This window comes from Rhincodon typus, chromosome 27, assembly GCF_021869965.1.
Source record: "Rhincodon typus isolate 14 chromosome 27, sRhiTyp1.1, whole genome shotgun sequence".
NCBI lineage: Eukaryota > Metazoa > Chordata > Chondrichthyes > Orectolobiformes > Rhincodontidae > Rhincodon > Rhincodon typus.
The window spans coordinates 41,075,553-41,097,239 of record NC_063358.1 but is presented as its reverse complement, the minus strand read 5'-3'; the positions used below and the strand labels follow the sequence as shown (position 1 = coordinate 41,097,239).

At 40.0% G+C, this 21,687-nt stretch overlaps 1 protein-coding gene across 1 annotated transcript in view; it reads right to left on the bottom strand.

Annotated features, from left to right (window-relative positions):
- adgrb2 (adhesion G protein-coupled receptor B2) overlaps nucleotides 1–21,687 on the bottom strand; it is a 683,435-nt gene that overhangs the window by 211,463 nt on the left and 450,285 nt on the right. Inside the window, exons 16-17 of the mRNA XM_048613298.1 lie at nucleotides 17,097–17,196; nucleotides 12,089–12,132 (exon numbers count right to left, since the gene is read on the bottom strand). Coding sequence (XP_048469255.1) covers nucleotides 12,089–12,132; nucleotides 17,097–17,196 — 144 coding nt within the window. The remainder of the gene's footprint in view (nucleotides 1–12,088; nucleotides 12,133–17,096; nucleotides 17,197–21,687) is intronic.

The window sequence follows — 21,687 nt, the reverse complement described above, 5'->3', positions numbered from 1 at the left end:
GTGGCTTTCTCCACAGAGGCCACCAGACCTGCTGAGTTTCTTCAGCATTTTCCGTTTTTATTTCAGATTTCTAGCATCTCCAGTGCTTTGCTTTTCTTTGACTGTTAAATATTCGTGGATATATTTCTTTTCATGAATGATAGCAAAGGACAAAAACAGGGTGGCTGTGTTAATTAATGAGAACTTTGCAGTGCTGAAAAAAGAGGATATCTCTGAGGAGTCAAGAACAAAATTGATTTGCCTAGATCTAAAGAACAAAAAAGGTGAATGTACATTACTTGATGTAGTCCAAAGGCCATTGACAAATGGGAAAGATAGAGAGGAACAAATTTGTAAAAAAGTGACAGAAATGTAAAAATTATAGAGTTGTTAATAATGAGTTGGTAATAATAATAATAATTAGAGTCAGAGTCAGAGAGATGTGCAGCATAGAAACAGACCCTTTGGTCTAATTCGTCCATGCTGACCAGATATCCTAAAGTAATCTAGCCCCATTTGCCTGCATTTGGCCCATATCCCTCTAATCCCTTCCTATTTATATACCCATCCAGATGCCTTTTAAATGTTGTAATTATACCAGCCTCCACCACTTCCTCTGACAGCTCATTCCATACATATACCACACTCTGCGTGAAAAAGTTGCCTCATAGGTCCCTTTTAAATCTTTCCCCTCTCACATTAAATCTATGCTCTCTAGTTTTGGACTCCCCATTCCCGGGGAAAAGACCTTGGCTATTCACCATATCCATGCCTCTCATGGTTTTATAAAACTCTGTAAGGTCACAGCTCAACCTCCGATGTTCCAGGAAAAACAACTCCAATGTATTTAGCCTTTCCCGAAAGCTCAAACTCTCCAAACCTGGTAACATCCTTGTAAGTATTTTCTGAACCCTTTCAAGTTTAACAACATCTTTTCTATCACAAGAAAACCAGAACTGAACAGAGTATTCCACAAGTGGCCTAACCAACGTCCTGTACAGCCGCAACATGTCCTCCCAGCTCCTATACTCAGTGCACTGAATAATAAAGGCAAACATACCAAACGCCTTCTTCACTACCCAATTATATGAATAGAGACTTGGATAGTGGCACAGTCATGTGCAGAGAGGGGAAAGAACTCCCCAGAGTGTGTTGAGGAGAGTTTTCCAAAGCAGTACATATTTAGTTCAAGAAAGGAAGCACTATTCAACCTGAAATTTGGAAATGAGATGGGTCATGCAGATCAAGCGTCAGGAGGAGAACATAGAGTCATACATCATGGAAACAGACATTTCAGGACAACTCATCTGTGCCCACCAGGCATCCCAATTTGACAAAGTTCAATTTGCCAGCATTTGGCCCATATCCCTCTTAACCCTTCCTATTCATATACCCATCCAGATTGGATCACGCTATCCCAAGTGACTATGGTAAAAGATTATAAAACTCCAGAATAAGAATAAATAATTGTGAGAAAACCAATTTTAGTGAGAAAAGAGGAGATCTGGGTTGAATAAATTGGCGTGAAAGATTGGCAGGAAAAATGGTAGTTGACAATGGATCATTGCAGCCATTACAGTAGGTGTTACCACTGCCATTGACATTGGTTGAATAGTATATTTCCAGATTCTTGACTTTGCAGGTTGATCATAATTCCTTTCAGCTGTGGTTGGCTGGCAGCTCTCAGGGTGAGAGACCGTCTTTTAACTTTCTTTACCTGAAATGCAGCAGTGTTTAATGGCTGTTCTCAAGCTATGGGCTTCATAGCACACTAGCCCACATACTAAGATATCAGCCACTGGCACACACAGACCAAGCTTGAAGCTAGCTTTTAAACCCCAGTTTGTATATCGCTGCAAGGATAACATTCAATCATGCCTGCAGGAGATAGCTTCCTGCTAAGAGGGTGTTGAGTAGTTGGCTTCTTAGTTTCTCTTCCTTTTTGCTATTTCCATCAGAAGTTTCTTTAAGTCTGTACAGGTGTGACGTTCTGTGGGTCCATGAAGTTATTTCTGCAGTTTTTTTTTGGCTGTAGCAGTCCTCTTTTGAAAAAAAAACCACATGATGGAATTAAGCATTAAATATGTCCAGAGGCGATCTGGACTTTTAATCCATGGTCGTGATTGAGTGTTCCCGATGGATTCCCTGGGACTTGCCTCAATTTGTGGTCAGGTGATCATGGTAGCCATTTTAAGTCAGTAATTGTCGCCTCTTTAAAAATCACTTTAGTCCAGGAAGGTCTTGGTCTTTTAAATTGAATGATAGAAACTGAATGTCAATAGTCCATGTTTCCCTAAATTAATCCCTTGACAGAATAATTTCTTCTCCTTCCAAACAACTCCATGTTATAGAATTGAAGACAAACTTGGATAATTGTTATTTTTCAAACAGACATTTAAAGAAGGAGAACAATATGTTCTTCCAGTTGTATTTCTCTAAGATAGTGCTAAGAAAAGTCATGTCAAATTGCCATCAGGGTCTTAGAAACTTGTTTGTTAGTGTTGTTGCTGATGGTGGTCATGTTGGTAAGCTCATACTGAAGGCAGGTCAAGCTTATCACAAATACATGGCCAAGAGAAACTGCTGGTCAAGTGTCCGTGATGTGGCTATGAATCCTTTTGATTTTGTGAAACTTGAAAGGGTTCAGAAAAGATTTGAAAGAATGTTGCCAGCGTGGAGGGTTTGAGCTATAGGGAGAGGCTGAATAGGCTGGGGCTTTATTCCCTGGAACATCAGAGGCTGAGGGGTGACCTTATGGAGGTTTATAAAATCACGAGAGACATGGATAGAGTAAATAGACAAGGTATTTTCCCTGGGATAGGGGAGTCCAAAACTAGAGGGCATAGGTTCAAGGTGAGAGGGGAAAGATTTAAAAGGGACCTAGGGGGCAACATTTTCCCACAGAGGGTGGTGCGTGTACGGAATGAGCTGCCAGAGGAAGTGGTGGAGGCTGGTACAATTACAACATTTAAAAGGAATCTGGATGGGTATATGAATAGGAAGGGTTTAGAGGGATATGGGCCAAATGCTGGCAAATGGAACTCGATATATTTAGGATATCTGATTGGCATGAACAAGTTGGACTGAAGGGGCTGTTTCTGTGCTGTACATCTCTGTGACTCCGTGACTTTTAAAGAAGAGATTGTTTGGGCAGCCAAGGTATACTCCCTTGAAATGTAAATGTATGGCAAACAAATCCTGAGCCCCCTGGATGATGAAAAATTATGACAGAAGAAGTGTGCTTATGACAGTATGAAAATAGACTGGCAGCGAATATGAAAGGAAATTCCATTCTCTTCTTCAGGAATATATATAGTAAAAGGGTGATAAAAGGAGGAGTGGAACCAATTAGGAATCAAACAAAGAATCTATTCATGATTTAAGTACAAAATGAATACTTTGCACGTGTCTGTACTAAGGAAGATGATGCTACACAATGAATGGTGAAAAAGGAGGAAATTCATTTGCTGAAGTGGTTTTAAATTGTTAAACAGAAGGTATTGGGTAGGCTGCCTGTACTTAAAGTTGACGAGGCAGTGGGATTGATTGACATGCAGCTAAGGATAAGGAGAACAATGGAAACTGAAATTGCAGAGGTATGGGTAATAATCTTTCAGACTTCTTTTACAAGCAGAAGACTGGAGAATTGGAATCAATTATACCCTTGTTCAAAAAAGGATAAGTCAAGCAATTACAACTAGTCAGTTTAACTTTGATGGTCATGAAACTTCCAAAAACAACAATTTGGGACCAAATTAACAGTCAAATGGACAGATGCAGATTAATTGAGGAAACCTGAATGAATTTATTGAAGGAAAGTCACGTTTAACTAACTTATTAGAGAGTTAAGATGCGTTAACTGATAATATTGGTCAGGACATTGCTGTTGATGTGGTGTACATCATTTTATACAGTGCCACACAACAGACCTATGAGCAAACGTAGACCTCATGAAAATAAAACAGTAAATACATGGATAAAAATTGTTTGAGTGGCAGGAAATAGGGAGTAATAGTTAATCTTTTTTTCAGCTACGGGAAGATTTGTAGTGGAATTGCCTTGGGGTCAGTATTGAGACTGTTGCTTTTCCTGATGTATATTAATAAACTAGACCTTGGTGTACAGGGCACAATTTCAAAATTTGTAGATGTATGTGAAAGCATTCTAATTTGTGAGGAAGATAGTGAAAAACTTTAAAAGGACAAATGCATGTTGGTGCAATGGGCAAGTAAGTGTCAGATGAAGTTCAATGTGGAAAAATGAGGTGATACATTTTGGTCAGAAGTACATGAAGACATAGTATAAAATGAAGGGTACAACTCTAGCTGGGGGTGCAGGAGTAGAGACAACTAGATGAATGTGTGCATAAGTCATTAAAGTTGGCAGAACAAGTTGAGAGAGTACTTAATGGAGCAAATGGTATCCTAGGGATTATTAAAATGGCCAAAGAGTATAAGAGCAGGAAGGGTATGTTGAACTCATATAAGACACTAGTTTAGTCTCAGATGGAGTGCTGTGTCAAGTTCTCGGTACTGTTCTTTTGGAAGGATGTGAAGACATTGAACAAAGTATAAAAGAGGTCTATGCGAGGTTTCAGAACGAAGGATTTCAGTTATCATATATTCAAAGCAGTTAAATTGGAGAAGTGAGGGCTATTTTTCTCGTTGGAGGTAAGAAGACTGAGAGGAGATCTGGTTAAAGTATTCAAACTCATGAATAGTCTGGATGGAATTGATGGGGATCAAGTGTTCCCAGTCGTGAAAGGATTAATAATGAGAGATTTAAAGGAATTGGTAATTGAAGCAAACCTGACATGAGGATAAACATTTTCACACAGAGAGTGGTTAGGGTCTGGAATGTTTGGGAGTATGCTGCAGGCAGGTTCACTTGAGGCATTCAAATGGTTATTTGTAAAAGAACAGTGTGAATGGCTAAAGGGAGAAGGCTGGAGAATGGCACAATATGAGATGCTCATTTGGAGAGATGGTACTGACAGGAAGGACTGATTGATGTCCCTCTGTGCTATAACATTTCTGTAATTCTATGACAGTAAGCAGTTCCACCACAAACATTTCAAAACACAGCTCTCTAGACTGGACATACCTAGTGAAGGTTATGGGTAGGCAATATGTTCTCCATAGGAGAAGATTCCTGTTGGCAACAAGCCCACTGATGGTATTGTCTAAATATTGTCTAAAGCAGAAATCCTATTCATTTCTTAACATGATCAAATTCAATTTAATTGTTATATTCAAGTTATATCAACATCTCAATTGGTGTTAATAAACTCCACTAGAAGCTGAAAAGTTACAGATCAGGAATGATTAAAAATACTTGAAGAACAACTAATTGCAGCAATAAATTTTAGATTAGTCAAATGGCATTTCACAGGGCCATTACAATGAAACTTTAACACATAACAATAAAAAAAGTTTTAAGGAATATTTTAAAGGAATAAAGAGAAAACGGTGCAAAGAGGTTGAGAGAGGATATTTCAGAATGTACAACTAGATAGCTGAGGACAGATCAGAAATCCAGAGGCCAGACTGGATGAACAGAGGTCTCTGAGGAAAGCAGGACTGAAGGAGGTTACGGAGATAGAGAGGAATGAGGCTGAGGAGGGATTTGAACAAAACATGAGAACTGTAAATCTCAGGCATCGTTGAACCAGGAACCAGAGTCGATTGGCAAGCACAGGAATGATTGGTGAACAGGACTTTGTACCAGTGTGGCTACACTGAAGTTTGTGGATGAACTGAAAGTATATGGAGGATGGAAGATGGTGGGTCAGCCAGGATAGCATGGAACAGTTGAGTCCGGAGGTAACAGAAGCATGGATGAGGTTTTCAGAGAAAAAGAACTGAGACAGATATGTAAATAGGGCACACAACAGAAAGATAAGTAGGTGATCTTAGTGATGGTGAAAATATCACAATAAATTATTGCTAGTTACCATTCTCTTCTTGTATTCCCTCTTTGCCTCTCTTACTGACATTTTTCACTTTCTCTCTTAAATTTTCATTCTATTCAACCTGATTCTCAATTCTATTATTAACCTGGCATTTTCCCCTCTTCTGCTTCATAGTACTCTCTTTACTCATCCATTTTGTTTGCCATTTTTCATTCACGGGATATGGGTGTCTCTGCTTGGCCAGCATGTATTGTATTGCCATTCCAAAATACCCAAAGGCAGTTAAGAGTCAACCACATTGCTGTGAGACTGAAGTCACATGTCGGCTAGACCAGTTAAGAATGACAGATTCCTTTCCCTAAAGGATATTAGTGAACCAGATGGGTTTTTCCAAAAATCGACAATGGCTTCACGGTCATCATTAGAATCTTGACTCCAGATTTTTATTGAATTCAAATTCCACCACCTGTCATGGCAGGATTTGAACCCATGTCCCTAGAACATTAGGTGAGTTTCTGGATTAACAGTCTAGCAATAATACTGCTAGGCCACTGCCTTACCTTTTCCCTTCATGGAAATGCACATCAACTGTGTCTAAAGCATCTTCATTTTGAAGACAGTGCATCACTCTCTTGCAGTTTTGTTTGCCGATCTTTTATTCCACTTTAGCCAGGACAGGTCCATTCTCAATCTACCAAAATTAGACCTCCCACAGTTAACTGACTTTATTCTAAATTCCTCTTCATCTTCTACCACTGTTCACATAAAACTTACTGTCTTCTGATGTTCCCTTATTAATACTTGATGCACTTGATTCTATAAATTTCTTGCAGTTATGTTTTTCTATATTCTTTTTCAGTTAGTTGGTAGCTTATAGAATAAGTCCAGCACTATGATCATAACTCTATTGTTATTAACTCTTAATAACAGATTCCACATTTGACCCATTTACAACATCCTCTTCACCTAGCATTGTAATATTCTCCTTAATTAATATTGCCAACTCTCCATCAATCCCGATCTTTCCTGACCAATTTGCATCCAGGAATATTTAGTACCCAGTCCAGTCCTTTTAAACCAGCTCTCCATTTCCACAATATATTCTCATGTGGCTATTTGCTCATGAACTCACTACCCTTATTTACCACCCTTCATATGTTTATGTATATGTACAGTGAAGCTGAATTAAGTTTTGTTGTATTTACTGTTAGTCTGATCTTACCAATTGCCTTATTGGGCAGAATCTTATAAGAATTACATCTTATATAGGTGATCTGGATTTGGGCACCAAGTGTAGTGTGCCAAAGTTCGTAGATGACACTAAGACAAATGGTAGAGCAAAGTGTGCAGAGGACTCTGAAAGTCTGCAGAGAGATATAGATAGGTTAAGTGAGTGGGCAAGGGTCTGGCAAATGGAGTACAATGTTGGTAAATGTGAGGTCATCCATTTTGGTAAGAATAACAGCAAAATGGACTATTATTTAAATGGTGAAAAATTGCAGCATGCTGCTGTGCAGAAGAACCTGGATATCCTCCTGCATGAATCACAAAAGGTTGGTTTGTGGGTGCAGCAGGTAATTAAGAAGGCAAATGGAACATTGTCCTTTATTGTTTGAGGGATGGAGTTTAAAAACAGGGAGGTTATGCTGCAAATGTATTGGCGCTCATGGGGCCACACTTGAAGCACCTTGTAAGGTTTTGGTCTCCTTACTTGAGAAAGGATGTATGGGCACTGGAGGGGGTGCAGAGGAGGTTCACTAGGTTGATTTGATTATGATTTGATTTGATTTATTATTATTGTCACATGTACCTAGGTACAGCAAAATTTTTTTTTTGTGTGCAGTACAGGCAGATCACACCATGCAAAGATTATAGGGTGATAAAATAGAATGGTCTGCAGTTCAAAGGGTTGGCTTATAAAGATACTCACTGGAATTTAGAAGAATGAGGGGCGATCTTATAGAAACGTGTAAAATTATGAACGGAATAGACAAGATATAAGAAGGGAGGTTGTTTTCACTGTCAGGTGAAACTAGAACTAGTTAGTAAGGGGGAGCAGATTTAAAATGGGGCTGAGAAGGAACTTCTTGTCCTATAGGGTTGTGAATGTGGAATTCCCTGCCTGGTGAAGCAGTTGAGGGTACCTCATTGCATGTTTTAAAGACAAAGGCAGATTTTTGAAAGTAAAGGAATTAATAGTTATGGTGAGCAGATGGGAAAGCGGAGTTCAGTCCACAAAAAAGATCAGCCATAACATTAGTGAATGGTGAAGCAGGCTTGAGGAGCCAGATGGCCTACTCCTGCTCCTGTTTCTTATGTTCTTAAGAATTATACAGACCTGAATAAGGTGGGCAATGGCAGGAAATACGGTAGAATCACATGAGAATTTTGGTGAAGCCTTGCGCATTTGTTCCTCTGTCTGTCATGTCCAGGACTATTATCAGAAATTGTGCAAGGCAACTGACATTGCTTATCCATGTGCACAACAGCATTTTATAGATGGCACCAGTGTCAGGGATCCTAGGCCATTCTGGGATATCCCAGCAGTGGTGAGTTGTTCCAAGTATGGCAAGTGGTGGAATAGGGCTTGAAATGGGCAAGAGGGGCATTATAGGGGTGGCGGAGGTAGTTAATCAGACGAGTCTGGTAAGATACAGCAAGACATCTCACTGGGTTTACAGGGAAAATACCTCTGTGAAAAGGGGCGGCATTGGGGCTCAGTGGTTAGCACTGCTGCCTCACAGTGCCAGGGACTTGGATTCAATTCCAACCTCGGGCAACTGTGTGTGTGGAGTTTGCACATTCTCCCCGTGTCTTTGTGGGTTTCCTCTGGGTGCTCCAGTCTCCTCCCACAGTCCAAAGATGTGCAGGGCAGGTGGATCGGCTATGCTAAATTGCCCATTGTGCCCAGGGATGTTTAGGTTAGGTGGGTTAGACATGGGAAATACAGAGGTAGAGGAAGGGTCTGGACAGAGGTAGAGGAAGGGTCTGGGTGGGATGCTCTTCAGAGGGGCAGTGTGGACTTGTTGGGCCAAATGGCCTGTTTCCATACTGTAGGGATTCTATGATTCTATGAAACTAGGTGAAACTGGCAATTAGCCAGTAAGATTGTGCCCATTATTATTTTCTATTCTGATACTATCTGTTTCTTCCAAGCCTTTATGTACCTTGTTCTCCTGTCGAATGCTACATCTTCATTTCCAATGCCTTGCCAAATTAGGCTAAACCCTTCCCAAATGCGCTACCAAACCATCCACCAGGACACTGATCCCATCACTACTGAGGTGCAACCTATCTAATCTATATGCATCCCAGTTCCACTAGAATTTGTAGCAAAACATTACGAGAATCAAAAGCCCTCTTGCAAAATCTCTCCAGTGAAGCATTAACCTGAACTATCCTCCTATTTTTATATTTCCAAAAGATTGGGACCTGGAATAATCTGAAAATTAATAATTTTGAGATCTTGCTCTTAGTCTGTATGCTAGGTCACTACATTCTTTTTATCTGCATCATTTATCCCAATACAAAGTTCAACTGTTGACAATCCACCTTTCATCTCAGAATGAGTGCAGCCACTCAGCGATATTGTGGACCTTGGCAGGAGGGAGGCAACCGCTGCACTTGAAAAAAGGCCCATCTGTCAGAATCCCCTAATAGTATTGCTTCCCTAAACTTCCACCCAATCCTCCCCCCACCAATAAACAGCTGAGTCAGATATGATGTCATTGGCTTGGTTCTGCCTGAATTCCACAGAACTAAATATTTATTAAAGAGTGACATTAATTTAACGGACTTCTGCATTACTTACCAGTTCTTCAACAACTGTCTGGTGGTCACCCTTTCATCCTCTACATTCATAGCCTTAAGGTGCAGGGTAATCACCTCCAGGGACATGCTATCCCTTCAGCTCTCAACCTCAGGGATTGGTTTGCAAGTTTGACTTGGAGTCAAATAATAGATGGACGTTGCAAATGGTGTGATCCAACTTCAGAGAGTGGCCAAGCAGGGGTATATAACTGATGGCTAGGAACCAGTAAGCCTCTAATCCCTTTCTAATATTTAAAGAAAACTCCCTATGCTTTTTAATTACATACTGAAATGAATGATACACTATTCTTGCATTTATTGTAATTAACAAAAAATTTCTGAATGATTTCAAAAACTGACCTATAAAACAATACATTAATTATACCTTTGATCAAACAGTACATTAATTGGCCAAAGTTTAATCCTTCATAGCAGTGGGCAGCATGGTGGTTAGCACTGCTGCCTCACAGTGCCGGGGAAATGGGAACAATTCCACTTTTGGGTGCCTGTATAGAGTTTGCACATTCTCCCTGTGTCTTTATGGGTTTCCGCCGGGTTTCCTCCCACAGTCCAAAGATAAGAAGATTAAGTGGATTAGCCATGCTAAATTACCCATAGTGTCCAGGGATGTGCAGGTTAGGTAGATCAGCCATTGGAAATGCAGGGTTATGGGGAACGGTAAGAGGCTGGGTCTGGGTGGGATGCTTTTTTGGAAGGTCGGTATGGACTCGATGGGCAAATGGTCTGCTTTCACACTGTAGGGATTCTGAATTGTGGTGCATTCTGTACATTTATGTGATTTTCCTTTCTTATTCATTGTTAATTTGTATTTAAATTATATTGTGAAGGGTGACTTTATTTCCATCATTTCATAGATTTAATAATATAACAAAGAGTAAAAACAAAACAATTAAAAATGTTGCACTTACTGTGTCAAAAAAAATGTCAATTAAATTAAATGTGTTATAGACACCATGAAATTTAGCTCATTTTGGAACTTACTTCTTTGAATATGCTGATTATATGACTTGATGATTGTAGACATCAGCTGAGCAGAACAAGATTGTTCAGAATTAGCTCTGCCAGTCATATTCGCTGGCACTCTCCAGCAATCAAAGGCTGAATTTAACAATTCCTTGGTGGTGGGTTGGCACATGGGTGGATTATCAAATTGGTTGCAATGCCTTGGTGCTTTTTCAAAAGCTTATGCACCCACATTACGTCAAATTTATATATATTGGAGGAGGCAGTGGAAAGTCTTCTCATTTGTGAGTATATCGAGACCTTTAAATGGCCAATTACAGAATCACAGTGTTATGGTACAGAAGAAGCCATTCAGCCAATTGTGGCTGCACCAAATTATAACTACTTAAGGACGTTTTTCCCACCATTGTGCATTTTTCCAGGTGTGGGCAGATGCTGATACCAAGAGGCAGCTTTCATTTTTCAAGTTGGGTAGTAGAAGAGGAGAAATATATTTTTTTATCTGTCATCTAGGTTCAGCACTGGTCCCTTTTAAGGTCTTCTCCCAACCCTGACCCCAGCATGTTTTTCACCTATCTCCAGTTTACAATCTACATTAATGACCTGGAGTGGAGGAACAAACTATTTGGTAGCCAAAACTGCAGATGATAGAAGGATAGTTATATAAGCAAGTTTTGAGGAGGATACAAAGGCACTGACTTTGTTTCCACAACTGATGCATAAAGGTGGGAAAAAAGATCTGGGAAACAACCTTTAAAATGGCTACCCCCACTCTCCATTCTCAGTCTGGGAGTTGGTGGAGGTGGGGCTTGGAGTCCTGGGGTAGATTGCAATTTGACCTGCATGATTTGTGAAGAACTGAGGAAGTTTCTAGTCGTCAAAGAGGACATGGCAAAAAGCCTGCTCAAGTCTCCAGCACTATGCCCAAAAATTACAGGGAAAATACTCCTCAGCTTTCACTTCTTCACAAATCCTTCATCACCACATACTCCTCTTGTGACCTTAGACCCTATATGCAAACCCATGTACCCCTATATCAACTGCACCTGCAGTACACATACAGTTTTGGTCTCCCTACTTGATCAGGGATATACATGCATTGGAAGCAGTTCAGAGAAAGTTCATTTGGCTGATTCTGGGGAAAAGGGGTTCTTTTAAGATGAGAGGTTGAGCTTTTGGGTCTATACTCAGCAACTTGGGAACATATTCATTTTTATTCTCAACCTTTGTGAACCACAGTTACTCAAAAACAATGTCACTAATAATCCAAAAGAAATCAATCACAACGAGCAATTTTTCATGAGCATTTCAAATAGAATCTCATTCTTAATAATAGGTAAGTGAAATAAACATTTGTATGTAGATCATGGAAAAGTGGTAGGAATTACTGTTCTTGGCACTTACATTTTGGAGTCATCCCAAACAACACAGTGTGAGTCAGATGTTCCCTGTAATAACCAGAATTAAAACATATGTAGTATAAATATATATTATTCCAAAGCGTAGTAATATATGTAGAAAAATGGATGTGGCATAAAACTAAATGCCTGGAATAAAAGTGAGTGATTCTGTTAGTTTCATAAGTTGAAACAACACAGCTAGACAGTTCACAATTATCAATACAGCCAAACATTTAAATGCAATATTTAACCATCTGTTGTCTTTTTAGCTAACTTAAATCATATGCTCATTGCTTTTCTCTTGTAAAGAAATGTCACTGTTCACAATTGAAATATTTTTCAACATTTTCGTTTAGAGTTGACACCAATTATTCCCATATTGTACAGAACACAAACTCATATAGGAGGGTCCTGGCAATGTGGTCAAATTCAACATGTTCAATCACATCAAGCCCCTTGATTGAGATTTAATACCAATGTGTCACAAATAACAGATACCAAAGTAAGGAAATAGAAATAGGATTAGCCAGTCAGCCCTTCAAGGCTATTCTGCCATTCAAATAGATCATGGTAGATTTGTAACTGTTTTAAATTTGTATTCTGATCCATAAGCCTCATTTAATTTAAGATCCTTGCAGCTGTAAGAGAAAGGAGGCTTTCATACTTTAGAAAAATATACAAAGAACTGCAAATGCAGGAAAGTCAGAAACAAAATCAGAAATTGCTGTAAAAAACTCAACAGGTCTTGCAGCATCTGTGGAAAGACAGCAGAGTTACTGTTTCCCGTCCAGTGATCCTTCTTTAGAACTGTTCTGAGAAAGGGTCAGTGGACCTAAAATGTTAACTATGCTTTCTCTCCACAGATGCTGCCAGGCTTGCTGAGTTTTTCCAGTAAGTATGATTTTCTTTCATACTTTTAGTATGGGCTGCATTCAAATCCAGCCCCCAGAGGTAAAAGGGAATAATTTCTACTAATGGTGCATGTATATTCAAAGGCTGTGGGTTATAACCTGCCAATCTGCAATATTTATGTGTGGAAGGAGACAATTACCTAGTGGTATTATCGCTGAAATGTTAATCCGGAGACCCAGGTAATGTTCTGAGGACCTGGATTCGAATCCTGCTACGGCAGATGGTGGAATTTGAATTCAATAAATATCTGGAATTAAGAGTCTAATGATGACCACGCAGATTGTTGGAAAAACCCATTTGGTTCACTAATGTCCTTTAGGGAAGGAAACTGCCATCCTTACCTAGCCTGGCCTACAAGTGACTTGAGACCCACACCAATGTGTTTGACACACAACTGCCATATGGGCAATTAGGGATGAGCAATAAATGCTGGCCCAGCCAATGAAGCCTTCATCCCATGAATGAATTAAAAAAAGTAGTGAGAAGTGGAAAATCTTCCCTAGCAGATTCCAATCTATATGTCATATACCAACTGGGCACAAAACACAGAAAAGAAATATAGGTTTCAGAGAAAATCGTTAAATTGAAAATAACCCTGTATATACCTATGACATGTAGGACTGGATTTTTAGGTCACCCTGTGGATAGGGTCAGAGCAGGGCAGGCATTACAGTTAGAGTCATTGGCCCGGGTGTCAATGCTCTGGCTAATGAGAATTCTTTATTTCAAAAGGAATTTAGCATAAATATAAGTATCTTATGCTTCATTAACATACAGCACTGAGTACCATGTGCCGTTTTAGTCCCCTTATTTAAGGAACAATGTACATGTGTTGCAGTTCAGAGGAAGTTGACTGGATTGATACCTGAAATGAGTAGGTTGTCTTATGAGGATAGATTGAACAGCCTTGTCTCCATATAGTTTAGAAGAGTTTGGGCATTTTGGTTGAAGAAAGTGGATGTGAAGAGAATGGGCTGAATCTTAGGTTTTTTAAAAATATGTGCCAATTTCAAAGAGTTCATGGATTGTTTCTCTCAGTGAGGCCCAGTGAGTTTTCTCACCATAGCCTACCAAACTCACCTCAATAACTAAAACAAAAACAGAAATTGCTGGAAAAGCTCAGCAAATCTGGCAGCATCTGTAGTGAGAAATCAGAGTTGACTTTTCGGATCCAGCGACCCTTCCTCATTGACTATCTACCTAACCCTATGGTGCCTCTGTTGCACTGTTCTTGCACCATTCTACCACCCACTGTTCCCAGAACAATCGCCACTGTCAGGATATCATAGAATCACTGGCATCCTCTGACTAGCGCAATATACAAAAGATCGTTGAGCACCTGGACAAGCACTGTTAGTCTGGAGTTGGCTGCAGGGTTCCTCACATTTGGTGCGGTCATGGCAGAGAGGAGAAAATTGGTGCTCCACTCTGTGGACAGTGACCTAGAGGCCCTGATGGATGGGTGTTCATGTAGGACTTCACTTTCACCAGGAATAGCAGACGAGGTCACAACACCAGTGTATGCCAGTCTGGATCAGAGGGTAACACTGGGTCAGCCAAGTTTCAGCTGTCTGCAAGAATGCTCAGCAATTTAGGAGGAGGATCAATGACCATTTCCACACTGCTAGCATAAGTGGCACCGTCTTCTTTCTGGGATCTCATACTCATTCTATCTCTGTAACTGTAGCCACTTCCCATCATGGTTCATGCTCTACCACTTTCATTATTGCCTGCAACTTGTTCACTCACTTGCTATCTCCCACCCTCCAACACCACTAACCCTGCATGCCTTTTGCACTGCCTATTCATTTGCTTGGTGAACTTCCTCACGTGCAAAGAATGTCACAGCTGTGCCAACCACTTGTAATACATGCCTTTCTCTCATTCCAAGAGGAAGGCAGGCCGTAACAGGCAGAAAGAGTGAAGATAGGTGGTAAGCTGCCTGACATTCAGTTTCTCACCCTTTGTGGAGAGAGGATCCTGACTCTGAATGCCCAAGCAGCTGAATGATGCAATGTTCCCTCTCAGCTGGTTGCCATTCTAAGGCTCTGTGCAGGGGGACTGGCGTGCTGATGCTGTTTGCTGCATTGATGTCTGGTCCTAGAAGGTGCTGTTCTGAAGGTACCTCGGAAGTCTTGCAGAAGAAAAAAAATGAGCAGAAATGCTGCACTGATAATGTCCAAGACTCTGGACTGGTATTGGAGGTTGTCCTTGACTTACTTTGCTAGAACCCCCTGACTGAAAGCTAATTTCCTTGACTTGACAAGGATTGCTGACAACCATGGTAAGTTTCCTGGAATTGTGTCTGCGCTAAACAGCTAGGCTGTAACAGTATTCTGAGAGTGGTATCTCTTGGCTGAGGGACAAGGTGCATAAAGTCAAGTCAAGGCAAATACCTGTGAGCATCCTGGTAGGCTCAAAGTGAGTTAACACTAAGAGAGCAAACAAACAGCCTGGAGATGCAGCCTAGCCAGTCCATAAGCTGGGTGCGTGAACATACCGCAGCCTTGCAATGATAGATGTGACTGTGTCCTGAGGTGCAGCATTGAAGTACAGAAGCATGCTGTAAGTAACCTGCAGATGTGCTCGGAGGGTTCTTACAGGCTGTTATATGTCAGATGCCAATGTCTGTGAGTATAGGCAGCGAGCGGCTGTTGCCCATGGAATGTGCCCTGGGATGTTGGTGTCTAATGTCCAACATGGAGGTTCTTTGCAGGAAGCAATGAGGTGAAGTCGCTAGGTATCTGCTCTGATTTCCATGTCAAGAATCCTCAGCATCTAGTTTGTTTAGTGTGTTTGTTAAGATAGGAAGCTGCAAATAAATGAGGCGAGATATGTGAGATATTAAGATAGTCATTAACAAGCAATTATCCCCCTTAATAGGCAACTCACCACTGCCTAGTGAGAATGTAATACGTTGAAGCCTGGCAGTTGCATAAAAGGCACAGCAAATTGCACGTGACAACTCAAGAGAGGCCTTGCTGGACCTCTTGGATAATTCTACCTGTTGTGTGTTATGGCTCACCTCACTTTTAAGATTCCCCTCAATATTTCTTTTTCTATGTGAGAGCAGAGTAGGTGTCCTGTTTTTTCAAAAAAGGCATTATCCTTTTAGTAGAGAGATGTAGAGTTTTTTTTCCTCAGAAGGTTGTATGGCTTTGGAACTCTGCCTCAGGTGGTGATGGAAATGCAGTCATTGAGTATTTACTGGGCAGAGATAGATTCTAGTTCTGAGGAAGTGTCACCGGGCCTGAAACGTTAACTCCATTTTTTCCCTTCACAGACGCTGCCAAACCTGCTGAGCTTTTCCAGCAACTTCGTTTTTGTTCCTGATTTACAATATCCGCAGTTCTTTCGGTTTTTACTTAGAGATAGATTCTTGTTAGGCAAGGGAATCAAAGATTACTGGGGGGTAGGTGGGATTGTGGAATTGGAAACACAAACAGATCTGCCATCATTTTGCTGAATGGCCGACTTCTTTTCCTATTTCTTGTGTTCACATATGTGTATGTATGTCAGTCCTTTCCTCGCCCAACATCTACACAAGCACTTCCTTACGAAGGCAAAAGGATAAAGCTTGGTGTATTTTTCCTTTTCCCCTGATAAATACTTAAGGTGATATAGCCCTAATTTCTGTTCAAAAAATGTTACCATAAAGCCTAGTACTTTCTGCTTGCTCTTTGGTTGGAAACAATGGATGTAATGCTAAGTCTCCATCAGAATTAGAAACACTTTTCTGCTACTAATGTTTTATGGTGGTGCCAGCAGTTATAAATTCATGAAACCATTCAATGTAGAAATAATGTAAGCCTGTTTGCCTACTGAAGCTAGTTTATAAATAGCTACACTAATTTATTGAACAATTTTTCTGTGCTTAAAATTCACCTTTAGGTTCATAACATTTCATATTTATATTTTAATAAAAAAACTTATTCCAAAATGCAGTATAATTAAAATAAGTTTACTAATATTACTTTACTTAATGTTTGAAAATGTTCTTATAATTTTTTTTTTAATAGGGGCTTTACCTGTCTTTGGTTTCAAAGGTCAATAATAATGTAGATGCAAATGTGATTTAATGTAATAATAAAATTACTTACGTTAATAAGATGCGATAACTCTACAACAATTGGTTCAGAAGCCTTCGGCTGTGGTCTTACTGTTACTGTCAGTACTTTGGAATTTATTGCCATTGACTTTCTGGAAAAGAGACAGATATTTGATGAGTCTAAATTAACAAAAAGTGGTAAGCTAGTTTGTGGAATTCTGTCAGAATTAAGCCCTAAGACTGGAAGGTAACTTTATGTAGCCTGCGTTGCAGGCCTGCAAAAGTCGTGATTCATTCTAATCGAATTCATTCACGATCCAAGCTCAGCTATGGTGTATTTTTCTTGTAACGATTGAATTTCATTATCTTGCTCATCTTCTACATTGAACAATATTATGACATTATTTCAGGCACATATTTATGAAAAAATATATGGAGAAGATAACAGTTTCGCTCTGTGGAATTTGACAATAGAAGGCTGCTGAACATGCTTTTTTTTTGAGATTTTAACATTTTAAATGCAAAATAGGGTGCAAAGATTATTCAAGCTTCTTTGATGTTTATTGGATAGCATGTTCATTCATGACATAGAAGTCATTCAGCAGAATTGGCAATTCAAACGGACACATTCAATTCACTTGCATGCAACCAAATCAAGAACACATATTTTTGATTACTCAATTTGAATATGTTGAATTCAACCACCATTGAAAACAAATTTTATCTGTAAATTGTTCTTTGCGGATAACAGGATGCTAGAAGTGCCTGTTCAAGAAGACATGACGCTGGTCACAGGCGGGTTCCTACAGCAGCAAAAGGATGCATCTTCATCATTAATCTCAAGAAAACGGAAGCTGTATACCACTTAACACGGGATAAACCTTCTACTTCACCCTTAGGTCACATTAACAGTACAAGCACAGTGATTCGATTAACTTTTCTTGAAAATGTGTACTTTAACCCTATACTCATTAATCAGAAACTACAAATATATGACAAGAAAATAATCCAATTGTATCATGGTTAACATGAATGTGAAGCCGATCATCCAGCACATGGCAGTATCAGTGTTAACTGCAAAGACGATATCAATAATGCCACAGAGAGTGTCCCCAATGTTGTTGCTCAGAGTTTGGGATCCAAACTCACACTTCAGCTTGCTGGGAGAATAATTTCCAATGAGGCAGTGATTGAGAAAACTCAGATATCTAGAGCTAGCTGGTCTCCAACATACCAGAAAACTTTGTAGGGAGCTGCATTTCAAATGTGCGTGATGCTACAGGATCATGTGTCCTGTCAGCTATTTATCCATGTGACATTAGACATCATAAAATGAGATTTTATTTTGTATTTTTATTATTGTTTTTCTTTGGTGTGACTGAAAATTGGAATATAATTATGAAATACCAGAAATGGCTTTCCCAACCAATGTTCCTGTGTTGCTGAGGAAGTTTTCCTGTTTGAATTACTATTTATTTGAATCACACATGCAACGATGGAGAATACATTCACTTCTGTTTTTTTTCCAGTTAAAGGAATTTGTCAAGGACCAATTAAAACCCAAATTATTAAAAATAGTCATTCAAGAAAATGCAGCAGAGTACTGCAAATTGTTGAAGTTGTTCAGTGAAAGAGGTTGACAATTTTCAGCCAGCTGCAGAGGAAAGTCTCCCCCACACTCTTCCAACAATAAAGCTTAGTCCAAAACATTACCTACAGACATTTCTTTTTTGTCAGATTGCCAAACTCCATCAAACATAAAATAATGATACCACATTAGAGTCAATTCTGTACATCCAGTAAAAGCTGTATTCAGCCTGCTTAAAACCAATTTTTATTTGAGAAACACTGAAGATTCTATCTTCTCAGACTTTGATGAGCATGAGGTAAAAGGATGGTGTCTTGAACAATGCGACTGCCATGTAACCTTATTAATTAATGTAATTACAAAAGTAAATAAATAATTAATAATTGAGATTAATTGAATGATTAAGTACGATGTTTATTAACTAAAATTCGTTCTGGTGGGTCTTCTTGTATCTTCATGATACTTTCACTATCCAAATTACATTGTTTAAATTTCCACCTGATCATTGTCCTTTCTAAACGATTACTTTTCTAATCTTCCCTTTTGTATAAATTTTCTGCTTTCCTCTCTTCCTTTAAGTTTTGATACATTGAAAGACCCAGATGCAGGCATAGAGAATTTACCTTGTCTAATCGCTCATCTAATCGCTCAAACAAGAAACTAATTAAGCTTGATCCCTTCCCCATTCAACAACCATATACACATTTTGAACACGGCATATATTACTGAGAGCAGGAGCTTGAACTCTGCTAAATTTCTCTCAGTGAGGTAATTGTAATATCTGTGCTACCATGTTGGTCTGACGAAGTACAGCTTGCTGATCAAACCTGGCACTACTAAACATTCACTACCTTGACTAGCTGAGTTGACTAGGAAACCTTGCTTGATTTTTGAATGTTTTGGCAATATAAAGGCTTTTTTGATATTATGGAGATTTGATTGAATGTGCACAACAATAGATTGTAGATGTGTACTTGTCCTTTCTCATGATGTCAGCTATACTAGAATAGTTCCCCTCCCTAACTCACCTTTACTGGCTCCAACCCCGCCTCCTTGACCTGTCTGTCTCCTCTCCACCTATCTTCTCCTTTATCCATCTTCTATCCGCCTCCCCCTTTCTCCCTATTTATTTCAGAATCCCCTTCCCCTCCCCCATTGCTGAAGAAGGGTCTAGACCCGAAACGTCAGCTTTGCTGCTCCTCTGATGCTGCTTGGCCTGCTGTGTTTATCCAGCTCTACACCTTGTTATCTCAGATTCTCCAGCATCAGCAGTTCCTACTATCTCTGAACACCTTGAATTGTCTCTGCATTTTGTTCAGCACTTGAAATATGCATACTCTCATACAGCATGAAACAGACCCTTTGATCCAAACTGTCCATGCTGACCAGATAACCTAAATTAATCTGATTACATTTGCCACCATTTAGCCCAAATCCCTCTGAACCCTTCCTATTCATTTACCTAACCAGATGCCTTTCAAATGTTGGAATTACACTCACCTCCACCACTTCCCCGGCAGCTCATTGCATACACGCATCACGCTCTGTTCGAAAAGGTTGGATTTGGGTCCCATTTAAATCCTTCCCCTCTCACTTTAAACGTATACCCTCTAGCTTTGGACTCCCCTACCCTTGGAAAAAGACCTTCGCTATTAACCCTAACAATGCCTCTCATGATTTTATAAAGCTCTATAAGGTCACACCTCAGCCTCTGACATTCCAGGAAAAACAGCTCCAACGTATTCAGCCTCTCCTTATAGCTCAAACCCTCCAACCCTGGCAACATCCTTGTAAATCTTTTATGAACACTTTCAAGTTTAAAGTTCAAGTTTATCTTTTCTATAGCAGGGATCCCAGAATTGAACGCAGTATTCCAAAAGCAGCCCAACCAATGTTCTACACAGCTGCAACATGACATCCCAACTCGTAGACTCAATGCACTGACCAATAAAGGCAAGTGTACCAAACACCTCCTTCACTACCATGTCTATCTGTGACTCCATTTTCAAGGAAATATGAACCTGCACCCCAAGGTCTCTTTGTTCGGCAATACTCTGCAGGATGCTACCATTAAGTGATTAACTCCTGCCCTGATTTGCCTTACCAAAATGTAATACCACACATCTATTTTAATTAAACACCATCTCCACTCCTCAGCCTGTTGGCCCATCTTCCATCGAATCCCTATAGTGTGGAAACAGGCCATTTGGCCCAACAAGTCCACACCAACTCTCTGGATTGCATCCAAGCCAGATTCAACCTCCCACCCTATCCCCGTAACCCTGCATATCCCATGGCCAATCCACCTAACCTACATATCCCTAAACCCTATGGGCAATTTAGGATGGCCGATCTGCCTAACCTGTATATCTTTGGACTGTGGGAGAAAACCAGAGCACCTGGAAAAACCCATGCAGACACAGGCAGCATGTGCAAACTCCACACAGGCAGTCTTCCAAGGCTAGAATTGAATCTGGCTCCCTGGCACTGTGTGGCAGCAGTGCTAACCACTGAGCCACCATGCCACCCTGATCAAGGTCCTGTTGGACTCTGTGATAATGTTGTTCACTATCCACTACACCACCAATTTTGGGTGTCATCTGCAAACTTAATAACTATTTTTCCTTTATTCACTTTCAAATAATTTATATAAATGACAAAAAGCAGTGAACTCTGCACTAATCCTTGCGGGACACTGCTTGTCAGAGGCCTGCAGTCTGAAAACAACCCTTCACCACCACCCTCTGTCTCCTACCTTCAAGCCAATTTTGCACCCAAATGGCTAGCTCTCCTTGGATTCCATGTGATCTAACCATGTAGAACGTTGTTGAATGCCTTCTGAAGGTCATATAGACAATGTCCACTGTCTTGCCTTCATCAATCTTATTTGTCTCTCATATCATACATGCTAAATAAGGACAAAGTTTTCTGGAAAAGCTCAGCAGGTCTGGCAGCAGCTGTGAAGGGAAAAAACAGAGTTAATGTTTCGGGTCCAGTGACCCTGCCTCGGTTCTGAGGAAGGGTCGCTGGACCCGAAACATTAACTCTGTTTTTT